This window comes from Triturus cristatus, chromosome 3_2 (assembly GCF_964204655.1).
Source record: "Triturus cristatus chromosome 3_2, aTriCri1.1, whole genome shotgun sequence".
Lineage (NCBI taxonomy): Eukaryota > Metazoa > Chordata > Amphibia > Caudata > Salamandridae > Triturus > Triturus cristatus.
In genome coordinates this window covers 218,834,665-218,861,864 of record NC_140584.1, presented here as the reverse complement: position 1 = coordinate 218,861,864, position 27,200 = coordinate 218,834,665, and the positions used below count along the sequence as shown (strand labels likewise).

Genomic DNA, 27,200 nt, shown 5'->3' with positions numbered 1-27,200 from the left:
AGCACCACATCAAACAGAGAATAGGGATTTAAACAATGCCATGAATATGTACTCTGCCATCGTGTAATCAAGACTCAGTTCCAAAAGTGTAACCTACTTGTCCATTGTGCTTGCCGGTGGAGTGCGTCAACGGGAAAGGAGTTCTGCGGGCCTTGCTCGCGGAGGCCGCAATGGTCTGAGGAGGCTGCCAAGGTTTGGGGCCTCCGGCTTGTAGCTGGCACATGCACGTGGTGGGCACTCTTGGAGACACGCCGGTGTCGGCAGGTGAGAAGTGAGACCTGGAATGCACAGGGGCGGACAAGACTAGTTCGGGGAGCAGCGGCCCGGGCTGCGGAAGGCGCCCAGGATCACAGGCACGGACGCACACAGCGTCGGCCTCGTGGCGGGGTGAGAGGCGTCGCCCTGGCAGACACGTTGGCCATTCCAGAAGAAAACTACGCCCAGGGCTATGTGCTTTTTATTCACACCCCTACACTAGCCTGGCGCACGTCGCGTAAGCCCACTCCGCACACGCTTACAGGGGGGACGTAACAAGCTACATTTCTGTGATCTTCCCCACTGGCTGGGCTGACATAGTTGCGTCCACTGTCCACAACACTACCAACACCAGCATTATATGTCGACATGGATGTGTCTGTCGTCTGCATACTACAGTCTGTCTAGCACATCCACGCCACACTTGGCAATAGGGGAAATCCTCATTCATGGGTCACTTGCCTCCTTCGCACATATCTGGTTGCCACCTAACTCCACATTCCCCTGGTGTGTGGCTGATGTGCCATGCCGTTGGTGGCTCATGTACATGGCTAGTCCAGGTTGCCACAGTAAGTTGTGCTGTCGTGTCTGGTGGGTGAGCATGTTGTTTGACATGTTGTATGTGGGTTTCTAATGTGTGTATTGCCAGAGTTGTGAGTTGTATGATTGTGGATTGGAGGTGTGTGGGGTGTTCATTTGGTACTTACCAATGAGCATTGCATTTCCGTAGGTGCCATCCTGGAAGCGCCGGTTGATGATGGACTGTTGGAAGATGTATGAGTCATGCACACTGCCTGGGTAGATGGTGACGACATTGGTGAAGAGTCCCCGGTGGTCCACAATTGCCTGCACATTGATGGAATGCTTGTGCTTTCTGTTGTGGTAATTGTGTGCAGTGTCGGCAGGTGGCACTAGTAGGACATGTGTAAAGTCAATTGCCCCCAACACGTGCGGGAATGCAGCTATGGCATAGAAGCCTTGCTTGTTCTCCAGCTGTTCATGTGCAGTGTGGGGGGAGTATAGGTACTAAGGTACCAAGCTGAGGATGGCATCCAGGACAGGTTTGAGGAACTTGGATAGGGCTGGCTGTGAGACTCCTCTGACTCTGGCAGTTGTTGGATGGAATGTCCCAGAGGCCAACAGGTGCAGCACAGCCAGCAGCTTTGTCTGCGGAGGGTTTTTGGTTGTCCACTGTGTTGGTGCCCTCAGCCTGTGAGCAATGATGTATAGGATGTGGAGGATGGTTGTCCTTTTGAGTCTGTAGTTGGCAATGACATACTCTGGTGTTAAGTCTGTGAGGCTGGTGCATTTCTGAAGGTCCGCTGTCTTTGTCTGCGTTGCGTCTGTGTTGTTTCATGGGGGGAGCGGTGGGGTTCTTGGGAGGGTGGCGGTCCTGGGGGTGGTGGCGTGGGTGTTGTGGCCCTGTTGGGGCACCGAGCTCCATGATGAGTAGCTCCATGGCATCTGTTGTTCTTCAGGTGTGGCTCTGGGCTCCCTTTATGCTGCAGGTTGTTGTCCGACTTTGCACCAGGTCAGAGCAGATGTTAATTTCCTGCTGCTAACGCACCTTATCGCATGTTTTGTGATCTCATCGCCTATCTGGCTGGTCGTTGAGATTGTTGCGGTGTGGTGTTGTCGAGGCTTTTTGCTCAGGAACGTCTACTCTGCATCTCATTAGCGTTAGTTGCCGGGGTCATCTGTGGTGATGTTTTTTGCAGCTGCTCTCGCTGGTAAAGTGGTGATGTGGGCTGTTAGCACCAGCTTGTGAATGGGGTGATATATTTATCGCAACTTTGGCTGCTCTAATGTGCCGATAACTTGGTGATAGATCCTTGAGAATATGCCCCATAATGCACATCCCCCGCATGTTGTCCCAGTGTAAAATGGGAGGTGTTGACCTACTTGTTGTTTCAGTTCCAAATTCTCTTTTACCAAGGAGAGAGTACCCATAGGACTACTGTGCAGCAAGAACTGGTATCTGCCTGACAACTAACTTCCCAATGGAGAGAGGACATTTTCTGGAATCTGATCTGGAGGAAGAGCTGTTTCAATATCCTGGAAATCCTTGAGAGTCTTGCCAGGGAGAAGGGGTAATGACCGGCCGATTCCTGCAGGAATAGCTGACTACTGATGTTGGCTAGTACATTTGGCCTCAGTGCTGTGGTCGTGGCCAGCAGATACTAAAAAAGAGTATGACAGGTGTGCTCCTGGTTTAGAGCCAGTCACTCCCAATAAAGAAGAGGATTTGCAGTACTGCTAAAGTGTACTGAAGCATATCTTCCTGTAGACCCTTCTTTTGCAGCTGTGACCAAGGGCAGTCAAGATATAGGCTGGTAACTATTGGTCAAGTTGGAATCTGCGTATGATTTTTAATTAAAGGAACTAAAAGTGCTCACACCCATAAAGAGGGCACCAGCCCCTGCCTAAACATCAAGATAACGAGGCGCCAAAGGTCAAATAGCATATATATTTATTAAGCACACTGACGCCACTTGTGGTATTAGCCAGTAATTGAAAAATGTAAAAAATGTAATCTCCCTGTAATAGTATAGCATCTGATCCTGAATCAGTGAAACAAAAAACATTAGGAAAGTGCAGAGGGAGAAACCATGTGGATGTTTGAGGGTTTACTTGAGGAAGGCAAGTACTCAGCAATGGTGGTGTTAACACCAGTTTCTCTGAGCTGAAGTCATTTACAGTACATGTAAACATGTATAATACTGTGAAAATATTTATTGAAGAACAGAACATATTTTTGGGAGGCTCTGTGGGAAATCAGTCAGTTTCCAGATTTCCCAGGATCTGGACATAACCTCTAGTTTTTAATTACTTATTCTGACATATATCTGACATGCAGTGAGGCAGTAAATATATGACACATATAAACTGTATCAAACAAACAAAGTGGAATTTGGTATGGTTCATGTCTGTATATCTGAAGTCTTGCATAGAGTTGAAGCCTGAGTCCCCAGTCTTTGGGGCATTTCTCAGTGCCTTAAAGATAATCTGCAAATGTAGTGGCAACTAATGTGATCTCTAAAACAATGGTGAGATTTGTTTCCACTTCAGGGTCTAGTTTTGCAGCAAATCCCTCCATATGGAAAGGTCAATTTTCTTTAAGTGAATCCCCATCGCCATTTTAGTTGAAGACTACAGCACGTGGTTTCACTAAAGTTTGAAGAGCTACTTATTTCAGGTAATCTATCACCCACTGTCTCTTTAAATACCCTGAAGATTTGGAATATAGATCCCTACCATCAATTGTGGCTTTTGTGTAGCTATTTAGGATTTCTGGCTTGACTCATGCTTTAATACAGTGCACTGCAACTTGGACCTAGAAACTATGGGGCTTGTTTACAAGCCCCTTGCACCGCCGGCGTCACTTTTAACATGGGAAAAAGTGACGTACTGGCAGTGCAATTGGCTTGTAAATAAACCTCTGTGTCTCCATAATAGATTAAACGTTGCATTATAAGTTTGGAAAAGCAGTACCTCCTAGGAGCAGGTCCACCCAATCACAGGTACCCCATGGTTTCTGCACCCGGGACTACTTGGTGCAGAAGCACTGTTCCCAGTTTTACAGATTGTCAATTCTCACCTGGTAAAACTAACGGGACCTGATGTCTGACGCTTCAGCTAGGCCTCCACCTGACCCACTGCTGCAGCACATTGGGATCATCCAACCCTCCATTCACATCATAGCCTGCCCTGTCAAATCACACCATCCTGCCCAAAGCAGGATATAAATGTCACCAGAAACGTCCCCAGAATTAGAGCTAACCCATTCAAAAGGTTCAGGCAATTACAGATCGATATGGTTGTTCCCATTTGAGGGGGTAATATCTAGCAATGGCTGGATGTTGACAGTGAGATACTGTGTGGAATAGATCATCTTCGCCCCATATCTCCCAATCATCAGTCCAACAAACTTGTAATTTGGTCCTTAGCTAGACAGAAGGAATCATTATTAGGTGAAAAGACAAACTGAGCCACTGTGTATTTGTTTATTTGCTCAAAGTTTCACTGTAAAATACAGCACACACAGTCATTTGAACACAATCCCCTTCGAAATTGGTTCCAATTCGATTGTTTCAAAACTGGTTTGGTGTGGTTAATTTTGCTAAATGTTTGTTTTTTAAATAGAAGGTCAAAGATACCAAGGGTCCATTGTTCCATGGTAGACTTAAAAACTGTAACTCTCAGCAACTGTATTATATTAATGATGCTCCAAATTCCTATCCTTCAACCCAAATCCTCTACCCTACCTCTCAGTGTTTGTAGACACTGTATTATATCACCAGCACAGCTTTATCATTCCAAAGATGCCACTGCAGTGTATTTCCTAACATCGTTCAGAGAATGCTTGCACTGCCTCTCTCTGAACGTATACATCGGTCTTGTCATTCCCTCATCACCTTCAGGTGAGGCAGACAGCATGGTGAAGATGTGATACCTGGCATCAGCAGTTCTTCAGTCACAGACCCCTCCCATTTAACTTTGACTACTAAGCTTAGATTTGTGAATCTAGATTGGAATGGAAAGATCATATTACCAGCAACTTGTAAGGCGGATTCAAACACTACTGTAGATTTGAGGATGGCTGATGGTAAACAGGAGTCCCTAAAGACCACAAGTATGGCTCTGATGCTGTTTCTTTTCAAGGGCCACGTGTGTCCAGATGAAAGTCAATAGGCTATTTTGATCAGTTCTCTGTAGTGTGCCCAGGGGGATATGTGATCCAATAAAGATGTTCCCATTGCCTGAGTCAGTTATGCTTTGAGTACCAGCACAAGGAACCCCATCACTCTAATATGAGCCATTTACCTTTGATTAATGTAGTTCTTCCTTACAGTGCCGACAGAACCCTCTGCACTCCACTTCTAAACTCCATATGGGTGCTGTATCCAACTTCGATGGCCCATTCCTTCCACCATTTGTTGCAGGCAAAACCACTTCACTGAGTATGGCAGCTTTTTTATTTTCTTCGCCGAAGTCTGCAGTCTACACTTTACCATGACCAGGAACGTGTCAACTTTATCAAGTTTCTTGAAGACAGTGTCCAGGGCCACCATCATGCCTTTTGAACCCACAACCTTATTGCTCACCATTGGTTCGGCAACATTTTCCTCCCCAGCACCATTCTTCTTTTTCTTTTTAGAATGTTTTAATACATGATTTAGTTCATGCTCAGTCACACAACTATGATAAAGTGGCTTTCACCCACTCCAGTCATGTTGACTCAGCCACCTACTGAGAGGGAACTTTCTCTAACCAAGGGGGGCAATGAGAGGTCAGCATGCTCTACTCCAGAGGGCCACTTCCAGTTTAGGATGGTGCCGATTGAACTCAGGAATGCCCAGCCACTTTTCAGAGCCAAGTCCTAGCTGGGATGGAGGCCGTTGGGCTGCTTATTTAGATGACATAGCACGCTACAGTAGCAGCTGAGAGGTCCACCTGTTTCCCCTCCAGAAATTACTCCAGGCTCTGCAACAGGCGGGCTGAACTATAAAGACCAACAAGTGCCAAATAAAGCAGGGTTCTTTTGTGAACATGAGACATCTCATTGGCAGCAGAAAGGTGCAGCCCCTCCAGGCCAAAATAGAGACTATCATGTCCTTATAGCCCCCAAAATCACAAACAAATGTGAGATCCTCCCTGGGCCTCACTGGTTATTACAGGAGGTTTGTTAAGGAATATGGCACTATTGGTGCCCCGTTAACAGAGCAGACTTCCAAGAAGCAGCCCAAGCAGGTTATCTGGACAGAGACCTGTCAGAGAGCCTTTGACACCCTCAAACACTTCATGTACATAGCACCTGTACTCAATCCCCATGAATTTTCTCAAGAATTTATTGTACAAACTGCTGTCCCAGAGACTGGTGTAGGGACTGTGTAATCATAGTTAAAAGAGGAGGGTCTAGGCCAGCTTATTGCCTTTATCAGAAGGATATTACTTTCCAAGGAACAGAAGTGGAGTGCTATTGTAAGGGTGGCCTTTGTTGTGGATTGTGCACTGAAGAAGCAGAGACCATACTTGGTTGGGACTCACATCTGGGTTCAGACTGACCACAAGCCCCTCAATTAGCTCATGTAAATGAGGGGCAACTCTGATGCCAACAACGGTGCTGCTCAGGCCCTCCAATTGCTGTGGTACTCCCAATCAACACACACCTTGTTCACCCCTCTGGGCCTGGGGTATAAAGAGCCTCCATAGGACAGCCAGACCTAAATGTCAATCTTTTTGTTGCATTTGGGGGCCATGATCATACTAAATGGAAATTCAGGGCCACCTGAGTAGTTGTCAGCATCTGTTGCTGTCCAGCCATGCTGCAGACTGCTTTTGCTTGGTTGAGCCTCTGGATGCCTAGGCATTTTACTGATATGGCCACCTAAAGGTGATGAAATAGTCATGTGATGTGGGGGCAGGGACAAGACTTTTGCAAGCAGTACACGTCATAGCAATAATTGAAGGCGATCATGAGTGAAACTTGTTTTACATAATCAAAAAACAACACCAAAGTATGCACATTGACTGAACTAGCACTTTAAAATCTTGAGTTCAGTGACACTCACTAAGTATAGGGAAAATATGAAAATGTATTTTAATAAAAAAAGTTAATTCAACAAAATTTAAAATGAAAGTTTGATCTTAATTGCTTGAATAAAACCACAAAGGAGGTGACAACACTATTATTGTAATGCTATAAAAATGTGCATCACTGTCTTCACTCAAAGAGGATGTTACAATTTTGAATATGCTTCACCCAGGACCAGGTGCTATGGAATGCTATGAGAACGAAAAAGAAGAGTAAAATGTGTTGTAGCAAACACATAATAGACTTTTCAGTTTGTGGGAGGAAACTGACATGTGACACATCCTCTAATCTTCTTGCATGTCTTCACTTACAGCCTCTTCAAATGATTGCTAGTGAGTGTGGGACATTGCGAGCTCTATATTAAAATCACCGCTGCTCTGCACCATGCTTATCCCGAGCAAAGCAGACTCTCCTGCCCGGCCAAACTTCTCCTCGGACCCCTACCTAGCAGCGGTAAGGCAAGGCAGCAAGGTGGCAAGGCTGACGCAAACAAGCCCATCAACCACGCAGCCTAAGACGACCAATGCAACTGTCATTAGAGGTGGTTGCTGAGTGTGTGCTGGGTGGAACCTGCGGAGGCGACCCAATTAGGTTGGGTGTAGCCTGTGTATTTCAGCCCGAGTGCCCTGCTCATCTGCCTGCTCCGCCACCTTGCCATTTGGGTGCCACTTGGGTCTGAGAGGAGAGCCAAGGGGGTTGCCGCTACTGTCAAGTTGCTGCAGAGTGTCACCCCATGCCACCCCTTCACCAGGAGGTAGGGGGTGGCCAGCTGGGGTGGCAAGCTGGGGAGGTCCAATCCGCAGCATTTAGAGGCATCTAGCGGCAGGAGCTGCCAGCTGTCATCTGCAATCTGCCAAGTTTTTCTTTCTCTTCTAGTTCTTCTGGTCCCTCTAAACTCTCTCTCTCCCTACGCTGTCGGAAGAACCCCCGCAACACCATAAGGCAGTTGAGGACCAGCGGGAATCCCTTCCTCCATAATCAAGGTCAACCCCCATTACATCCTTCTCAACTCCACTCGACCCGAATAGACAAATACATGCAGGCCCCTCACCGCAGGCAGTTTGGTGTAACCCAATGCTGGGGGCCAATTGAGGACAGGAAGCAGTACCTAAACAGTGCTTAAATGGCACCCCGCCAGTCACTACAACTTCCCAGTGCATTGCACCACACAGCCTCCCCTAACAGGGGGAAAAGAGGGAGATGCCAATCAATTTGGAACCCACTTATACCAGACCCAGCACCATCTCCAGTTCCAGCACCACTCTTGAGGTCCCTTCGCTCAGTAGTGGCAACGGGGGCAAGGATATTTGACTGCATAACAAAGGGCAATACAACTCTAAATATCAGACTAACAATTCCCCAAACCGGAGCTGAAGCCCAGGGGCCCGCAGCCACCCTTTCTCTGCTCTCCTGCCCAACCAGCAGTTTGCCAGCTGGCACCGATGAGGTTGGGGAAAGCCAAGGTGGCCACTTCCCCAATGCCGGGGGAGAAGAAAGGAAAAAACAAAAGTGATGCCCCACTGCTTGAGCCAGCACCAGCATTGCATTAATCACAACAGACCCTGCATCAAAAGACTTCCTAAGCAGTTTACCTGTCTTAACCCAACCAAAAATCTATACAAAATTAAAATTCCTCACTGACGCAGGCTCTTCAATCCATTCGAGCAATGCAGACCCCTCTGCTTCCCTTGCAAATGGATTCGACCTGATTAATCACTCAGATGCAAGAGAAGACTAGCCCAAGTGCTGAGGAGCTGCCAAGCCTGACGCCAGCTAACAACTCAGCCACAAGAATGCTTACCTCCACAGTGGGCCCAAGGGCTCCAGAGATCTGCAACAACCGCAGCCCCCCTTGCTCCACCTGCCACAGTCAGCTGGGGCTCCCAAAGGCCAGTCTCAGCACAGCGGAAACAATCAGCCCCTTTTCAGTCCTGCAATGTCTCAAAGAACCTGGACCTTAACCAACTCATGACAAGTACAAGCACTAGTACACCAAGGTCAAAATAAGCTCAGGGCAGCCAACTGCTTAGATTCAGAATCAGAATCAGCACTGGAACTAGGCTCACTGCAGGCCACAGCGGGGCAGGGGGGCAATATCTCACCAGCTCCCACCCCAAAGGCAGCCAGCCCACTGGGTCTCACACAAGAGGATAACTGCCACAAAAGGACCATGCAGTCTAACCAACTAGAATCCGCCTCAGAATGCACTCCAGAAAGCAACTTAGAGTGCTGCCCTTCCCTGACACAAAAGGAGAACAGCTCCTCATGCTCAACATGCTCTGAGAGGACTCAGCAGGCAGAAAAAAACCTGAAAAGCAGTTTTAGTCAATTACTGACATTCAGGGATACCACACTGGCAGCATTGCAGCGGCCAGCAGTCACAAATCTATCAACCCCAGAGTTGTTACATCCACAACTTTGGACATCCTCCCTACTGCCCAGACTTTCTGAAGAAACAGGGGGGTCTGCTGACCCGAGCCATCAAGAGGGGGGGAAGGCAGTTCTATCCTATCTGAACACACAAGAATGGGAGGAAATTCTGGCTGCTTACTCACCTGGCCCGCAACAGAGCGCTACCCCAGTCACGGTCCCTCAACTACGCTCCCTAAACCTCAGTTGATTGTCTGGGGAGGAGTCAACAGACAAACCTAAGAGGGGGACGTACCCTAAATAGCAAGTCAGTAGCACCTGGGCCTCCCTCTTAAACACGATACAACTGGCCGTTGAGGTGCTTTAATATCAGTCTGAAGAGATGGATATTCAACTCTAACTATTGAACACCTTGGCTCTGTTCACCGCAGGCAATTATGAGAAATTGGGGGCCCTTAACAGCTTAATCACGAGGGCTCAGTCTGAGTTCCAACTCCACTGCGGTTGCAGCGACATAGTTGATAAACTTTCTACTCTGCCCTCAATGTTACACAACCTACTAATGGAGATGAGTTCTGCAACAATCGGACCCGGAAACAAGCCGCTAAGTGGCAGCGCTATGGCACAAGGACCACTCGAGGGGAATCAGGCAACTCTGAACAGCGGGAGGGCGTACCACCAAAATCAGCAGACTGGACCTGACACCAAGGTATCTGCCAGGCTGCCAGGGATTCATAAGGACAAGACAACAAAGCCCCAAGAAGTAACGCATGCCTTGAAGCTAACACCAAACATGGACGCCAACAGAGAAGGAAAGGGCGCAATCAGAAAACCGCTGAGAAGCCCACAATCTTCTACCCAATCTTCTCCCATCAACAAACACAGCTGCCCACTAAACCTGGTTCAGTCAATACCAATACCAGAGACCCCCTGCCAAATAACCAGTCCGACCAAGGAAGCCCCTCTTTCTCACAAAACCCGGAACAGGCGCACATGCCAAGCAAAAGAGACAATGGAAATGGGAACTTAACTTCACATCTGTTGGACTTGGCCCTTTTTGCAGGGTCATCCCTGAACTTTATGCCTTCCTCCTGTATTTTGTCTGACCTGTTGTTGGCTGTTTTATGACTCTGGGCACTTTACCACTGCTGACCAGTGCTAAAGTGCATATGCTCTCCCTATTGTAAATTGGTGTATGAATTGGTGATTCCATAATTGACTGATTTGGTTTACTTGTCAGACCCTAGTACAGAGCACTGAGTGTGCCAAGGGCATGTAAATCCAAATGCTGCTGGTGGGCTTGCAGCACTGGCTGTGCGACCCACAGAAGCAGCCTGTAAAAGTGTGTCTAAGGCCTGCCACTGCAGAGCCTGTGTGCAGTCTGGTACTGTCATGCTGACTGGGCAAATGCACCTACTTGCCAGTCCCTAAACCTTCCCTTTTCTTCATATCAGACACCCCTATGGACAGGAGACAGGGTGAGTCCGCCCAGTGGTGAATAGAGAGATCTGCATCTAGATGGGAGGCAGGAGTTGCACCTGGGACCTGAATAGGACTGTGCCTGCCCCCCCACAGTGCTGGCTCCACCCCCTGTGGTGCGTCTGATGTCTCTGCCCTGCACTGTGAGAGAAGAGAAAGAATCATGTCAACAAAGTGCTCCAGGGCTGTGCTTTCCCTACACTATGCTGGCTCCACCTCCTGTGGGGCGTCTGATGTTTCTGCCCTACACTGTGAAAGGAAAGGAGAAGTCTGGTGAACAGAGTGCTCAGGAACTGGTTTGGACTAGGCAAAGGCCCCTCTCCCCTCAGAGAACAAAGGATTTTGGGGTATATTTAGAGGGACCCTGATCCCAAGAATTTAGATCACTTTTGGAACAAGAAGAAACCTTTACTGAGGAGCGGAACCTGAAGAAACTGAGGAGAGACTATCTCTAAGCTGAAGTGCTGCTTGGGGGGATTGGCCTGCAGTGGTTTGCCTGACTGTCAAAGGAAGGAGAAGAGACTCTGTGTGCTTATTTCAACTTGTAAGGATCTCCAAGGGCTTGGAACAGAGCTTGCCTCCTGCTGAAGTCTCAGGGACAACAGACTTCAACACCCAGCACCCCAGAGTTCCTTGGAAGTGCCTTCTGTTATTTTGGGCCTTCTGAGAGACTGCGTGTTGCAAGGAGCTGGAAGCGCGACTCAACGAAGCCAAAGCGCGTCGCCGTTGCTGCTGCTGCCGTCGCACTTCTGAACAAGGGTGTCGCTGCTGGAGTTGTCGCACTGCACCGCATCGAGAGAAGCGTCTCGCAATGAAGAGGAAGCGTGTCGCCGTTGCTGCTGCCTGCCATCGCACTTCTGAACAAGGGTGTCGCCGCTGGAGTTGTCGCACTGCACCGCATCGAGAGAAGGGCCGCGCAATGAGGAAGAAGTGTGTCGCCATCGCTGTTGCTGCCGTCGCACTTCTGAACAAGGGTGTCGCCGCTGGAACTGTCGCAGTGCACCGCATCGAGGAAAGCGCCTCGCATCCCAAGAGAAGCGCGCCGCCGTCGGAGCTGCTGCCGTCGCATTTCTGAACAAGGATGTCACCGCTGTAGTTGTCGCATTGTGCGGAATCTTCATGCAAACTGGGAGAAGAGTGTCACAGCTGAAGCTGTTGCCGTCGCACTTCTGAACAAGGGTGTCTCCGCTGCATTCCACGCATCGAACCGAGAACTTCTCGCATCCCCGGAGAAGCATGCCCCATCTGGAAGATCTTCACATCTTTATTTCTTTGCACCAGATCTTTGCCGCATTTCTATCGCTGCAACATTGCTTGTCGTGGAAGCGCAAGCATCATAAGGTACATTGACGCAAAGTATTGCACCTTAAGAACTTAACTGAACCAAGCTAAAACTACCATCTTAAAGTAATATTATTGTGTATTTTTGTTGTTTATGGTCTTGTGGTAAATCTATATAAAGTATACTTATTTTTTATATAAAACCTGTGCGGTGTCCATTTGTAGTGTTGTCACTGGATTACTGTATGTGGTCACAAATGCTTTACACACTGCCTCTGAGATAAGCCTGTCTGCTCGTGCCAAGCTACCAAGGGGATGAGCAGAGGTTATTGTAGGAGTGTACCACCTTACCCTGACTAGAGGCAAGGGTCCCTATTTGTCACAAGTACCTACCTGTGCCAACTAGAGACCCCCAAATCTAACAACATTTATATAAAAAGGGTCCCCAGAGCGGCAGCCAACCGAGACTCGAACGATCTGAACCAAATGGAGGGCCTCTGCCCCCTTTTACCACTCCGGGACAACTGCAACAGTCTACAGTAATGATGAGCTTATATCACTGCTGCTGGACGCAGCCTCAAAGAGTCCTAAGTCACAAAAGAATACAAGCAAGAAGATTGGCGCTGAAGTCCCCAACAGCAAAACTGGGCAGTCCCGGATGGCAGTGCACAACCCGGAACAATTGGCCTTATCGACCATTCTTATGTCTGGAAAGCACCTTGTAGTTCAGAGAGAGAATCACGCAGCTCAGCCTGAACAGAACACACTGCACCCCCCTAAGCATCCTCCAACAGAGAACTGTAAGTTTGCCAAGCAACAGCAGGGAACCCCAGCCAAAGGGAGCATTACAAGGCAGTCGCCAACCTGGCACCCTAGCACATAGCACCTACCAACGACCTTCAACAGAAAACTCCTCTGAAGGGAAATATGCAGAAGGCCACTTACGCCACTCTCTTCTACCCCATGTTTACATCAAAAGGACAACAGGATTCCCAGAACAGGGGGAATATCCAAAGGCTGCTGCAAATAATTCCAACTCTCACTGATCTGAGCACAACTGACATATTCTCGGTAGAAATGATTTGCCCGCAGACCTTACAATGCCAGAGGCCACTAAGAGCACATGGAAATCAGCAACAGCCACCCAGAAGGTTTTAGCTGAACGAGGCACCTTCAAAGCCTGACATCACCCCGCATTTAACTCCAGCATATCCAACGCCTTTTATGGCCCCCATTGTGAGGCAAACGTCTACAAAGCCCCAGGGGGGGGCAAATACAGTGCTGAGGGGCTCTAGAATAATCAACCCAGCCGGGGACCAATTTGAGGACAGACAGACAAAGCAGCACTTGGGCAACACCCACCACGCAGAGTAGATCGCCTGCTTTCAGGCCAATCACTCGGACAATAACCATTTTCGCAGGAAGGCAATGATGACCCAAAAAAAAAGGCCTTAGGGATACAGCAGACCCCAACCCTCTCCGCTTATGCTCATGGAATATAAACCGCTTGTCGACAAAAATCATGGATCAGAACTTCTTACAATATCTCCAATCTTTCAACATAATTATGCTGCGGGAAACATGGCTCACACTATTGCATCATCTCCAAGGCTATATGTGTTTCTCCACACCAACCACAATAAGCAACAAATTTGGACACCACTCAGGGGGGCTGGCAACCTACGTCTCCAGAACGAGAGTCACCTCATTGGCCCTGGTTGGCTCCCCTGCACCGGCCACCTTCGCCTTGAATATTGCCCTCTCTCTTTATGGATGGCAAGACGAGGTGGTCCTAGTCAACACTTACATCAACCCAAAAACGGAAATCCAAAGATTCAGAGAACTTGATAGACAAAGTATCTAGCTTTATAACTGAAATGGAAACCCCATATTTCATTAAAACCAGGGATTTAAATCAACATTTCCTTGGCACATCGAGGGATGAAGAGACCACCATCCTCACTTCACTCTGCAACATCCCACCACAATGCGCTTCACTAATTGCAAGCAAAAGCGCAAGAAAAAACGTCTCTTGGATGGTATAGAACATTTAACCCTCAGCACTCTCAACCAAAGATTCCCTGAGGACTCGCGCCCGTTCCCTCACATCATGCTCAATTTTAGATTACACGTTCACAGCCTCTCACTGTTCACCTTCATTCAACAGTTCCAAATGGTGGATAAAGGGAACAGTGACCATCGCCCACAGGAAATCCTACTGTCAGCCACCGTAACCTTCACCATCCAACAAGAACTAGCTTTGGAGCCTACCTACACCTCAAATGTAAGGAGGATCAAATGGGCAGTAACAACTACGGAGTCTCTTTCAAAAACAACAACCAATGTTTTTCAATCAACAGCAACAGGCACAACTAACGGTGCCCCTCTGGGGAACAACACCTCCGAAAGTAGACTCTTGCCAGGTAACTGGCCCGAGAAACAGGAGCCCCAAAGCTCAAAGGGACCAACTAAAAATGCTCAAGAAATCAATAAACTCCAACCGAAGACGCCTGAGAAGTCTCCCAGGGGACTTAAGTGCCCGCACACTCTTGCAAGACTGATGGAAGCGTCTGAAGAAATTGAACTGGGAAATCTAGAAAGAGCAAGAAGACGAAATCTGGGCAAAGCTGCTTCATGATGCTAACCACAATGACAGCGTCTGATTCTGGAAAAAAGTGAATGCTATAATCCCAAGGGAATCTCGTCTCACATCTCAGAGGAAATATGGCTTAAATTTCTTTTCAAACACTTCAACAACGATGCTGGGGACACCTGCCCAATGGACCCAAATGGACGGATGCCTCGCGATCGCCCAAGAGCTGGGGTTGAACATGCCAAATCCAGTAAAATCACCAGGGCACGAGCCAGGCAACCACTTCCATTGGCAATCAAGAAGCAAATCACAAAAGAGAAAAGAGAGGGGGCTCCGGGCCCAAATGGAATCCACCGTCCCTGTTTGAAAACAAACCAGCCGACTGGCTAATGTCCTGCAAACCCTATTTTCAGAAATCTGGTCACAAGGCAGAATACCGCAATCAAGGAAAGGATCAATGATCACGCAGATCCATAAGAGCGGTGACAAGGCTCATCCTAGCAACTATCGCCTAGTGGCCCTGATCGACAACGAGGCAAAATATTTTGCAGGCACCATCTTGGAGGATCTCATAGCATGGGCTGAATCCCTCAGGACATCTTGGAAATCCACTGCTTCTACACACTGATACCTGGGTCCAGGTGAAACTGGGAGGGGGAAGACATATTTCTAGAAAGGTCCCTACAACTAAAGGCCTGAAGCAGGGTTGCATGCTGGCACCCACTCTGTTCATTCTCTACATGACTGACCTCCGTCAAGCTCTCAACATCAGCAACACACAGGCACCCAGGTTCGGTGGTAAACCACAGACAAACCTTATGTATGCTGATGACGTGGTGCTGCTCAGCCACACATATGTGGGTCTCCAACATCTGCTTGATGGAATGCAGAAATACGCCGCAGAGAACAGTCTAAAAATTATTTTCAAGAAAACACGGACTATGACGATAAACAACAAAAGAAGGCGGCAGAAGCGGTGGCACCTTGGAGGTGGTCTTATTGAACCCACCATTGACTATAAATATCGAGGCGTCATTATTGATAATGATGGGTCCACTAGGAAATCAGAAGGAGAAGCCTGGTTGTGGCAATAACACTGAAAAACCTGTCATCAAAACTGATGGGGCCCTCACTATGCCCCTTTCCTGAAGGTAGCACAGGCCGAGCTACTCCCCACACTAACCTATGGCAGCGAAGCAATGTGGGGGAGAGATACTAAGAAACTGGATAGCTCCCTGATAATGGCGTACAGAACCATGTTCAGCCTCCCAAAATACATTTCACCAGCTCAGATAAGGCTGGAGTTCGGCTTAGTGAAACAATCGCTGTCCAGGCATGGTGCCTACATCATCTGCTGGAATAAGATAAGACTCTCTGCCTCAAACACTCTAATCAGCTGCTATGGTAAGAACTCCAGCATAGAGATACATCTCCAGGCAGACACTACTTACAAGAATCTCTTGAAATCACAAGGTTCACTAATCCTTGAAATACCCAGCTACAACACACATTCTTCAAAAAATTGGTCTGGAAGTCAGTAAAACAACTCTCACTGCTGGAAGACAAGGGTCTGTTTTCAGCCAGATTTCATTCCTGGATGACCCTGAACTTTTACAAAAGATCTGCACCCCAAAAATACTTCAATCAGGGTTACCCCAAAAAGCTCTCAAAATAAAGATTTTAAAGCATCTCCTGGGCATTCTACTGTGCGCCGAACACCTTCCACCATGGCAGAGGGCATGCTCACTTGCAGTCTGTGCTACACCGGCCCGGGAGACATTCTGCACTTAATCTGCACATGCACAGCTCTGGAGCAAGAGAGGATACAGCTACCAAAGATCCTGCTCAAGCAGTCAGGGATCTGCAGCAGGCGGCAAGCGGTGCTGGCATGTTTCGATTTAGGGGCCACACAACTGAACTGCAGAGTGGTCAAATTCGTCACATTGGTGGATCAAAAAATCAATTCAACATAACAGGAGCATACAAACCACTCCAGCATTAAGCGTACAATGAAGAACCTGACATGCCAACCGGGAGCTGCTTCCTTAAACTCAATTTTAACAACTCGACAAACAGCCCACCAACATGGGAAACGAAGTCCTAGCGCTTAGCCATCATGAGCCTCCTCCTGATATGTATGCACTGTCCTCATTTCGCGCTGTGACTGTCTGGAACTATTGTCTTGTACAATAGATGCACATCGCAGGCCACACTAACCATTATCATCACAGCCACGCAGTACTGCAGTGCATACTTTTTATGGTTCTCATTTTTACTGTTACATTTTAATGGCACTCATCAAATGGTTTTATCAGCCTTTTTGTATATTTGTATGTAAGCACTGCACAGCACCTTCATGATGGGTATCAATGTTTTTACTGCAGAACCACAATGTTATTTTTTTTATTCTGACAGCACACAACTGTGCAATGGTTTTTAGTAACTATGCGTAATAAAAAATATACTTGAAACAAGTGCAATAAAAATATAAAGTGCAGTACATATCGATTAGCGAGGCAAGTAAAGATTCAAAAGTTACCCACCTGACGCTAGAATGATAAGAAGATTCCCACCTGGTGCCAAGCAATTTCTCCAGTAGTTTATAGTTTTCTTGACATCTTTCACATAATAAAGCATCTACAAATAATAATTCAGATATATTAAGAACAATGTGCTAAGACCTGTGCTAAGAATATTACCCAATTAACAAAATGCATTCAAACTGTATACTTTTTTTCCACGAAAAAGGAATGAACTAGGAGTGTCTACAAGCTGTTTGCAATAACAGTATCACTTGGATAAGACATTGTGGCTACTCAACAATTTTCTGTTTTGGCTCAATACAATGTACAAGTAATGTCCCGTTATTATCTGTCTTCCTCCAGAAGAATTGGAGGCCCTGAATGTGTCTACCTTAATTTCTCCTAATTGATTCACATGAGGAGCGTCTGTGAGTGGGGTACCAGTTAAAAATGTCAGCAGGGTGCGTTACACAATAAGAGACCACAATTGGATTGGTGCTGGATGAGAAATCATCTGGACTAGAGTTGTGAGTACCAATTTACAAGTTCCTTCAGAAGCTTTACATGTGCTACATCATAGTGTCCTCATTTTAATCCTGATCAGCATAGTTGGCTTCATAGAGAGGGTCTGGTTTGCATTATTCTGTACCAAATGACTACAGCAAGCTAGATGAATTTCCCACAACCCTATGACATTTGGGCACCTTAGGGATCATTTCTGGAACTTGTATTGTTCAGTCTGTAAACTAGATCATTGGTAGTCTTCAATAGTAAGTTAAGGATCGCTGTACCCTAATACACTGAGAATATTCAGCTATATCTCTGGAGCTAACTGAGACTGAATTTCTGGTAACTTAAGCATTTGATGCTGGGTGCATAAGGGTCAGTATGCTAAACAATTTTAATAAAAAATCTTAATGACAGTATTCCTTACATTGTTGGGTGGCAACATAATATTACTTGTGACCTATGGCTGGAGAAGCTTATTTTCAGTGGGGATCAGACAATACTCTAGATATATGATATATCAAAGAGTTACATACAATACCAATGTACTTAAGGACTCAGTGTTATTTCTAGTAGGCATATTAACAGTTCAGCTGCTTAACATATTAAAACCGTTCCTCCACAGAATGAGTTTAGGACTGCAGTTCAGGCCAAGTGGCTTTCAAAAGTATGGATTCCAAGTATGCCACCTTTACTGGCCTCATACATTACCTCTTGCTTCCATTAGGGCTGAGGTGAATGTCATTGAAAAGTAAGTTATAGGATCTAGTATGTGGAGAACATGTACTGGACACACTGTTACTGTTTCGGATGCGCAGTGCGGCATGTCATTTCTGACATCTGTACTTCCCTACAAAGGCAATGAAGAGGAGAAAGCCAAGTCAACATATTACATGAGGTTTATAGAGTCTACAAACTCCATCCCTGTGGGTTCTGTCTTTGTTATCAGCTCTGATGGCACTGCTCAAGGGTCAAAATATTAGACTGACATTGTCTTTTGTGCAACTAGCTGAGGAGCTCTGCTAATATCCTTGTAGGTACATCATTCGGGGGCATTGACAAGAGTGCTGAGCATGCCACAGTAGGCCCTTGTGATAATGTAGGAGATGGAGCTCAAGTTAATCTATGTCTGTATCTTCCAGAAGGAACTTCAGCATGCTTCAACATGGCCACTTCATTGAGCTGCATTATCCTTGTTTGAGCTCTAAATCTGCAGCTGATATTTATGCTCACTCCCTCTTTGATTTTAATTGCTAATATAGGCATGGGCTTAAATTAGCAAGATAGATGCTGGACTCTCTCAACCACATGATACATGTGCCTTGAACCAACTTCAGAACAACAAAATGCCTTTTTCCCTGGTATTTACCAGAAACCCCTTATAGAATGATATGTGAACTTGAGTGTAGAGTCAAGCTTGCCATCACCAGAGCGAATGACTGGATCACTACTATACACTTTCTTAGATGAAGGAAAGACATACAAACCCATGCCAAATGATTGACTTAATGTTAGAACCTCAACTGTATTGGTTAGAAATGTATTTTCCATAGTTTTGAGTGTCCAAAATGTCATGTCAATAGGCAGAGTAGGATGAACACATACCCTGAGAGCAGTGCATGGAACTCCAAGAATCAAGAAACTCAATTTCTGGTAGAAGAGAAGTCCTGACTGAGCATATGGACATGATCAGTAGAGGGTGCAACCTTTGCCTCTTACCAGTGACTGGTACTGGGTAAAAGTTGAATGTGATGTACCAAATACACAGGGTGGTGAGTCCTATAAGAAAGTGGCAACACGAGTTATGTGACTAACAGTAAATGGTGGGTCTACAGTTACTGCATGAGTGGGCAGCTTTGGTTGAGTCACACTCAGGGAGACTATGAACTAGTCACACAGGTGATGGACATGCTGCTGAAAGTACAATGAAAATCATGCTGTGAGGCAGGACAATGTTTAGAGCAGCCAACAGGGCAAAGATGGTTATAGGGAGATCTCATTGTCATCTGTTTTGTCCGCTCAGTAGTGCTAATTAGGGCACAGTTATTGGTCATTCTATTGTTGTTAGTATACTGACTTCCTCTGTGACTTACTAGTAAGATCATCAGGACATTCATTGGTTATAGTGTGCAGAATGGTGAAGATGTGTCTCCAACTATTGTGCATGGGGCACTGGTTGAGAATACCAACCTGTACCCAAGTCATCTGCCAAGGTGTTCCAATTGGACAAAGCTGTTTTTTAGCCATGCCATCTGCCCTTGCACTTATATATATTCCTTTGCATGATTCAGAGGATGGACTTAGTGAGGTAACAGTGGTGTCCATAGATTATTGCTGCTAGCATGAATAGTGGTGGCATATAGGTGCATCTGTGAGAGGGAACTGCATATATGCCAGTCACACATTCCCTGAGTTTGTGACATCATCTAAGCAGTGGTTTCAGGATGGTGGTGTTACATGCCAGCGTAGTGATGAAGCTGCTCCGTCACGCTAATAAACTGCATCCTTCAAAATTCAGGAGGTACTTTTCAACCAGTGCAGATATATTATCATCAACATTAGGCAACATAGTAAGTCATTCAAGTTAAAATCAAGCCATACCTTCATCCATTGTTCACACCCAAATTGTATATACAATACAGAAGGGTCATCAATTGATAGAGCTTTTTTGTGTTCAGAATTGCATAGTAGTTATGTTTCTCCTTGAAGAGGGTGTCCTTAGTAATTCAAGATGAGGAGTCATTGGCTGAATGTCATTTTGTGGAGCATGAGGCAGACCTGCAGCAGGTCCTCTGCCTTTGGGCAATCTGCTTTGCTCCTAGATATGCTGCTCCTGGCACTCACAACTGCCCGTTTACCACCTTTTCACTCTTATTTTAAAATTATTTCTGTAAATTGCCTGCAGAGAGGTACAGTAATATCAGGCAGCTCACTTCTTTCCCATTTCATTGCAGCTCATGAATACTTTATTCCTGCAATCATAGAACTCTAAATTTAAAGTAAATTAGAAAGGCTGTTGCAGAATTAGTGTGTGCATGCACAATGGTAATCAGACAAACATGACCTCTATACCTACGTATGTTATATGGTAGCCATCTTTTACATTTTTCTTTGGCTACTGAGTCTGTGCTCACACATTCGGTGCCCATCTTTGGGAAAAATAGTATTGGCAAAAATTATAGACTCCCTGGAGGGGGGAGATGGGAATTTTTGGTTTTGCCAAATGCTTGTTATTTTTCATTGACAACCCTTACAAAGTGGTCATTTGGAAAACAAAAAATATAGTCCTATGACACATGGCCTTTTCTTCATGCGTGTGGGGATCACTGTGAATTGTCACATGGTGTTTTCTCCATGTGTGTGAGGTTTATTGTTATTTGTGATTTAGAAAACATACATCAGGCCCTTTTCGGGTGGTCTTCTTAGTGCCTGAAAAGCAACCCGGTATGGTGAACAAGCCAAAGCTTTGATTGACTCAATAGTGGATACCACACTCTGAATGGGGTAGGGGAGCTACAAGTTTGGAGGGGTAGGAGAACTGCAGATGTATAAGGGTTCTTCCATCCTGACAAATATTAAATGACCCAGGCTTTTTTATATTTGCTAAAATAACTTTATTTTCAAGAATAGGGCTTATCAGCTTAATGTGTAGATCACTTTTCTTTGGCAAGCCTTGATTTCTTTATTCCTGTGTTCATATACTGCGTGCATATTTACCTGAATCATGTGGATAAAGTCATATTTGATTTCTTCTTTTTTATCCTCCATTTCACTTTGATATTCTTCTAGAGTCATATTATGCCAGATGAAATCTATATTTCGAAGATGTGATGTTTTGGTAACAAGCTCTGAAATAAAAAATACATGCGCTTGTAATCTTCTGTAATATTTTTCTTCTCTAATTCATTCTAGAAATTCATCTAACTCATTTAGAATAGTTGGGAGCGTCATAAAAACAGAAGCACACATCAGATAGGGAATGCTTAACAGTAATAAAGTACTTCAGGTGAAGGGCCGGCATACTTGAGTCTCTTCACTATAAGGTGTCCATGTGCTAAAGCAGTTTAAGGGGATTCAAGTTTTCTGGTGGAGACAAGGAGAAAACAGGTTTATAATAACCCATGACTCTCCAAGCCACTGTAGGAAGAGGGAAAGGATAGTTCCAAGGAAAGAAAGAGCAATGTATGAACAGACATCAAAATAAATATAGAATTGTCAAACACAAAGCCTTGCTCATAGAACTATTAAAACACTCCTGCTGAGTTGTGATTACAGTGAAAACGGTTGTACTCCATAGTAAGTGCAATTGAAAACCCATTGTGTATTTTGAGCCTTAATACAGATAAGATTGTTGTATACTGCCTATTGGTGTTGTAATCGATTAAACGTTTGAATAGCCTAGCTGGCACAAACAGACTATGGTCCAGATCATAATTAAGGGTGAATTTGGATCCGTATGCAATCTTATCTTTACGTAGAAATCAGAATTCTGAGATTTGCAGTAAATATTGCAGCCCGCTCTTCCCATTGGTAAATTTCAGCAGGTCAAACCAGCAAAATGTAGAAGGTGAAAAATATGAGGTAAATATCAATACCTTTAGCATGTCGTGCAGAAAAAGCTAATCCTGCATGTTTCAGAGGAAAACTTGGAATAAGAGACTAATGCATTCGGCAATTAAGTAGATTTATCTGGTGAAGTCCAATGAAGACACCAGTTTCCTTTCCTGTCCCAGCCAAAGTCCATTGGTTATTATTCTGGTTTCCTCCCTTCAGGAGTCCTTTTATTCTACTTCCATAATAAATTAACATGCAGTGTTGTGGTCAAGAAAGGGGGTGATTCCCCAAAGTGAGAGGGTGGAAGGGTCAAGCCAAATAGGGGGAGATGACTTTTTTAAACATTTTATTGCAGATTTATATAGCGCAAATTCGACCCGAAGGTATTGGAGCGCTTTACATGAGCACCGGTTACGTTACACATTCAGGCACGGGGAGATTAAGTGATTTGCCCAGAATCACAGGATATGGACGCGACCCCGAGGCTCGAACCCTGGTTTCCAGCACCAAAGTCGGCAGTCTAGCCGACGGACCACATCTTCTCCTTAAGAGTGACATGTTTTAACGGATAGAGCAAGCATATAAAAATAAACAATGGTTGATGTTTTCAGACTACTGAGAGGGTTCTGATGGTCAATGGCAACTTGTCTTGAGGTCAGCATCTGTAATAAGATTTCTGAACTGGCTTTGTGAAGACCACAGGACTGGTGAGCTGAAGTGGCAGATGCATGTGTTCTGGGAAAAGGCACTAGTAGCTACGGATGTGTCAGAGGACGACACAGAAACAGGTTGGATAGCAAACCAGCAGAAGGGAACACTGTACAAATGACAAGTGGGGCCCTGATTCACAAAGGTACACAATCACCCTTCTATGTAAGTTTATTTTTTTGCGGTATTCACAAACTACAAGTTAATAGTTAGTTTTCGACTAGACAGACTCCATGGTCAGGGCAGAGAACTCTGCCATAAAAATATAAGACAGGCTTATCTTTTGTATGCAGAGTTATCCACCATGATAGTGGAGTATCCATAGTCGTAGACCTACTATTAACTCATAGTATTATTCTGATTGAAATATGGTTAGCCACCAAAATTATTCACCATGATTTAGAAAAACAACTGTTTGTCAGATGCTGAGTTTGTGTACGAGTCAGCACAGTCTCAACTGAGTGAAGGAATAGCACAATTAGGGCCTGATTCATGAAGGTAAATTCAAAGTTTTGTGTTTGTTTACTACTTTTAGGTATTCACAAACTACGTGCCAGGTTTTATGACTCTGAACCCCTTAAACGTAAGTTTGTGGAGTTCTCCGCCCAAGAACTCTGCACACAAAAGTAATAGGGAGTACAGAGTCCTTTAACTCTGCACATAGTTTGTGACTACCTAAAAGTAGAAGTAGTAAACTTACACAAACATGGAAGCTTACATTTGTGACTCAGGCTCCCTATGTGTAACCCTTCACAATCCCTTCACTGTGCTGAACGGCATGATAAACTGCTACAACCGACTTCAGAAATCCAAGATGTGCAGCAGCAGTTAGATCTAATGTGGCAGAAAAATAAGCCATGGTTCTTCTGATTTTCTCATGTTCTTGAACAAGTACAGAGAATGTACATCCTTCTCTCTCATGGCAGAATAGGCAGCATATTTTTTAAATGTGATTTTTTAGAGCAGGTGCACTACAGAGTTTATCTCTGAGCACAAGAAAGGCACTTGTGCATTCATCTTCAAACTGCACAGGATTCGAATGATCGCTGTGAGGAAGCCTCAGTAAAGGCTTTGCAAACAAGCATTTGCAATGCAATAGGTCTCGCATTTATACGAGTTTGAGCTATTGGCATTGTAAATGACAATGCTTTTTATTTAAGTTTGGTTTTTTAAAATATAAATAAAAGGCACTGTCATTTACAATGCCAATAGCTCAAACTTGTGTAAATGCGAGACCTATTGCATTGCAAATGCTTGTTGTAGTTCTAGGTTTCTGTTGTAACCTCTAGGGGTGGAGAAGTTGTGTTGAAGGGGTAAGCGGTTGAGGTAGGTGAAACCTGTCAGTGCTGAAGTCTTTTGTTAAACATTTTGGACCTGCCAATCGTGAGGATGTGACTTAATGGCTAGAGCGGGCGACTTTGGAGTTGGCGAACTGGGTTTGAGATTGGTGTCGGCGCAAACATCCTGTGATTCTGGGTAAATCAATTAATTTCCCCGTACCTAAAAAAACGAATGTGTCCTACAACTGATGCTCATGTAAAGCGCCCTGATACCTTCGGGTCGAGTTCACGCTATATAAGAAAACTGCAAAAAAATAAACTCTCAAACATTTTTTCCGCGATAAGTTGTCTTCCTTCAGAACTTGGCGTTGTTTACTCCGGGGTAGACTTTCTACAAAAGTGTTTATTTCGCGTAGTGGAGACTCCAACGGCATTATATGCTTGGTAGCCCAATTTTGTATTCAGGGAAAGGGTGGGTTCCGTGCCCTACCATGTATTCCTGTGGAGCACTTTTTTTCCAGTCAGAGGAACTTACAGAAGGTACATGCTCTGGCGTGAGAGGCAGCTGCCATCTCTAGTGAATATGGCACTTTTTTTAAAGCAAGCGCCTTATGCCTCGCCTCAGCTGTGGAAAGCGCTACATAAATAGGAATGCATTAGTGAAGGCTTGGAGCGAGGTGAGATCGTGTGCTGCGAATGAACGTGCACGCTTGGTATTGTCCGTTTGATGTCACCGCACCCCATACAGGCCCTTTTGACAAGTGAGAGTTCTTTGTCCTGAGGGGTGGGGTCTGGGAGGCCTTGAGGCTTCCCTCGGGAATCTCTGGGGGAGGGAAGCTTTCCCTGCTGCTGCTGCACACGCTATCCCTCCCTTTTGTCCTCGAGCCTTGAAAGGAGATAGGAGTCTTGACTCAGCACCCGGGAAGGAGGCGTGAGGAGCATCTGGGGCCACCCTTGCCAACACATGCTTCATTCGTAGCGCACATGCAGACAGTACAGCTTAATAAACACAAAACCAACGAGACCTATTGGCAATGACAATGTTTGTTTTAGCTGTAAATGGCAAAGCATGTTGCTGCAGCATTACAAATGCATTTAAACATCAGCGCGTTCCGTTAGTCACCGGTGTAAATTTAGCACCAGAGTGCACGTGATACCTTAATAAAATAGGTTTGAGTTTGCGCTATATAACATTTGTGAGAGGATGCTCCATATGAATTAAATAGGTGTAACGTATATTCATCTGCAAAGACATTTAATTGAGGTATTCCTTGGAAACATTTTGTCTGCTTTTGTTTGAAACGGTGTGGCACCGGTAAAAACAAAGCTCCGTAATAACTGTCGTAATAACTGTAGGAGCCCTGCCAGGAGCGCTAAGTTAGGCCACACACAGTGAAGGTAAGGGGCTAGCGGCACTGCACACTTCCCTCGTACCCACAGTGCAGGTAAGGCCAGCGGCACTGCACACTTCCCTCGTACCCACAGTGCAGGTAAGGCCAGCAGCATGCACACTTCACTCATACACACAGTGCATGCAGGGCCATCAATACTGCACGCGCCTGGCTCCACTGGGTACCTGGGCATGGAACAAACCCGGCATTGTTATCACCACCTCCTCTGTACGACAAGGAGACACGGCCGGGTGGGTCTGTGTTAGTTCTCACTGCGTGCCGTGTCCCTGGGGTCCGGAGGGTGTGAGGCACCGTGGCAAGTGATGCCTCTCCCATCGTCACATGAGGCTGCAGGCCGACCCTGATTGACTTCACCGGACCACCTAGTCTCCGTGCTTAGCCATCTGTGTGAATGCGACAGGGCAGACCGCGTGAGTGGCGCCAGCGCGCGGTGATGTCTTTGTTAGGGGTGAGATGTTCCTGCTGTGACATAATAGGGGAGTGGGTTGGATGTGGCCGACCACGTCTGATGCTGACTCCCAATGACAGATACATGAGCCAGACGCACGTCAATACAGATTGCAAGTGACTCTGCTGGTGCTAAAGGTACAGAAATATTCTCAGCTGCTCTTAAGGTATCCTGGACACAGAAGAGAGTTTCAATGGTAAACCTCATAGCCAATAGGTCCCGCCTTTGTGGCCTTATATGTGTTTAGCCATGCAACCGTTGATGTTGTTGCACTAAGGATATTGTGCTGGTTAATCAAACACTTATAAGGTCCCAAAAGCGAGACCTATTGGCTATGCCAATGATTTATTTTTTTTTGCTCTCCTTCTCTCGGGCAAAGTTTATTAAGGAAAAATGAGTGCCATTGGCCCCACCTGCAACCACCGATTGAAATTACACCCGGTCTCCTTTTCAGTGCCGCACCTACCTCACATAATTGCATACGTAACACAGTATGTTTTATGCTCAGTTGATTTTGCTTCTGCGCTGGAATGTTGGACTCATCTTGAAAAGGGATTATTTATAAATACGGGCCCAGCGAGATAGCAGCGGTTTGTGTGTTGTTTATGTCAACGTTTCATCTTGATGTAAACTTTCGTGTAGGTTTCTGACGATGCCTTTAATCAAATCTTAATTAGGCAACAATTGTGCTTCCACCTCTTGGTTATTACCGACACTTAATGACTGGTTTGCGAGTTTACAGCCAAGGGGAAGGCATGGGTGACTGAAGTTTGAAGAAACAGCTTGATTTAACTGCAGTGGAGACTGATTTAAAGGGGGCGCTCAAAAAAAGAAGGCTGGACAGATTGATGTGCTTAGCAGAGAGATGCAAGTGTCTGGAGCTCATTTGAGGCCCAGCTGCATAGGAAACGTCTCCTCGCGTTGTCCTCTGTCGGTTTACCATGTATTTTCTTACCGGTAATAATACAAGACATTCCCTTGGTTAGTTTTATTACGGGAACTGTATCGCTTTGATCCAAGCCGAGATCTAAAAGACAGCCCATCAATATAGCGTGAGAGAAAATTAAGAGCACAACAACCCAGCAGCATTGTTAAGATGAAAAACATGTTAACGTGATGACTATGTGCCATAATTTGCTCATAAATGAGGAGAAATGTATTTCCGCCTCGTGCAATCCGCAGGAAGTTTGTGTTCT

At 45.7% G+C, this 27,200-nt stretch overlaps 1 protein-coding gene across 3 annotated transcripts in view; it reads right to left on the bottom strand.

Moving 5' to 3' along the window:
* Positions 1-27,200, bottom strand: part of LOC146857047 (histamine N-methyltransferase A-like) — a 544,350-nt gene that overhangs the window by 110,264 nt on the left and 406,886 nt on the right. For all 3 annotated transcript variants that reach the window (XM_085647547.1, XM_085647545.1, XM_085647546.1), the window contains 2 exons: positions 21,320-21,450; positions 17,117-17,210 (listed from right to left, as the gene is read on the bottom strand). In XM_085647547.1, coding sequence (XP_085503673.1) covers positions 17,117-17,210; positions 21,320-21,450 — 225 coding nt within the window. The remainder of the gene's footprint in view (positions 1-17,116; positions 17,211-21,319; positions 21,451-27,200) is intronic.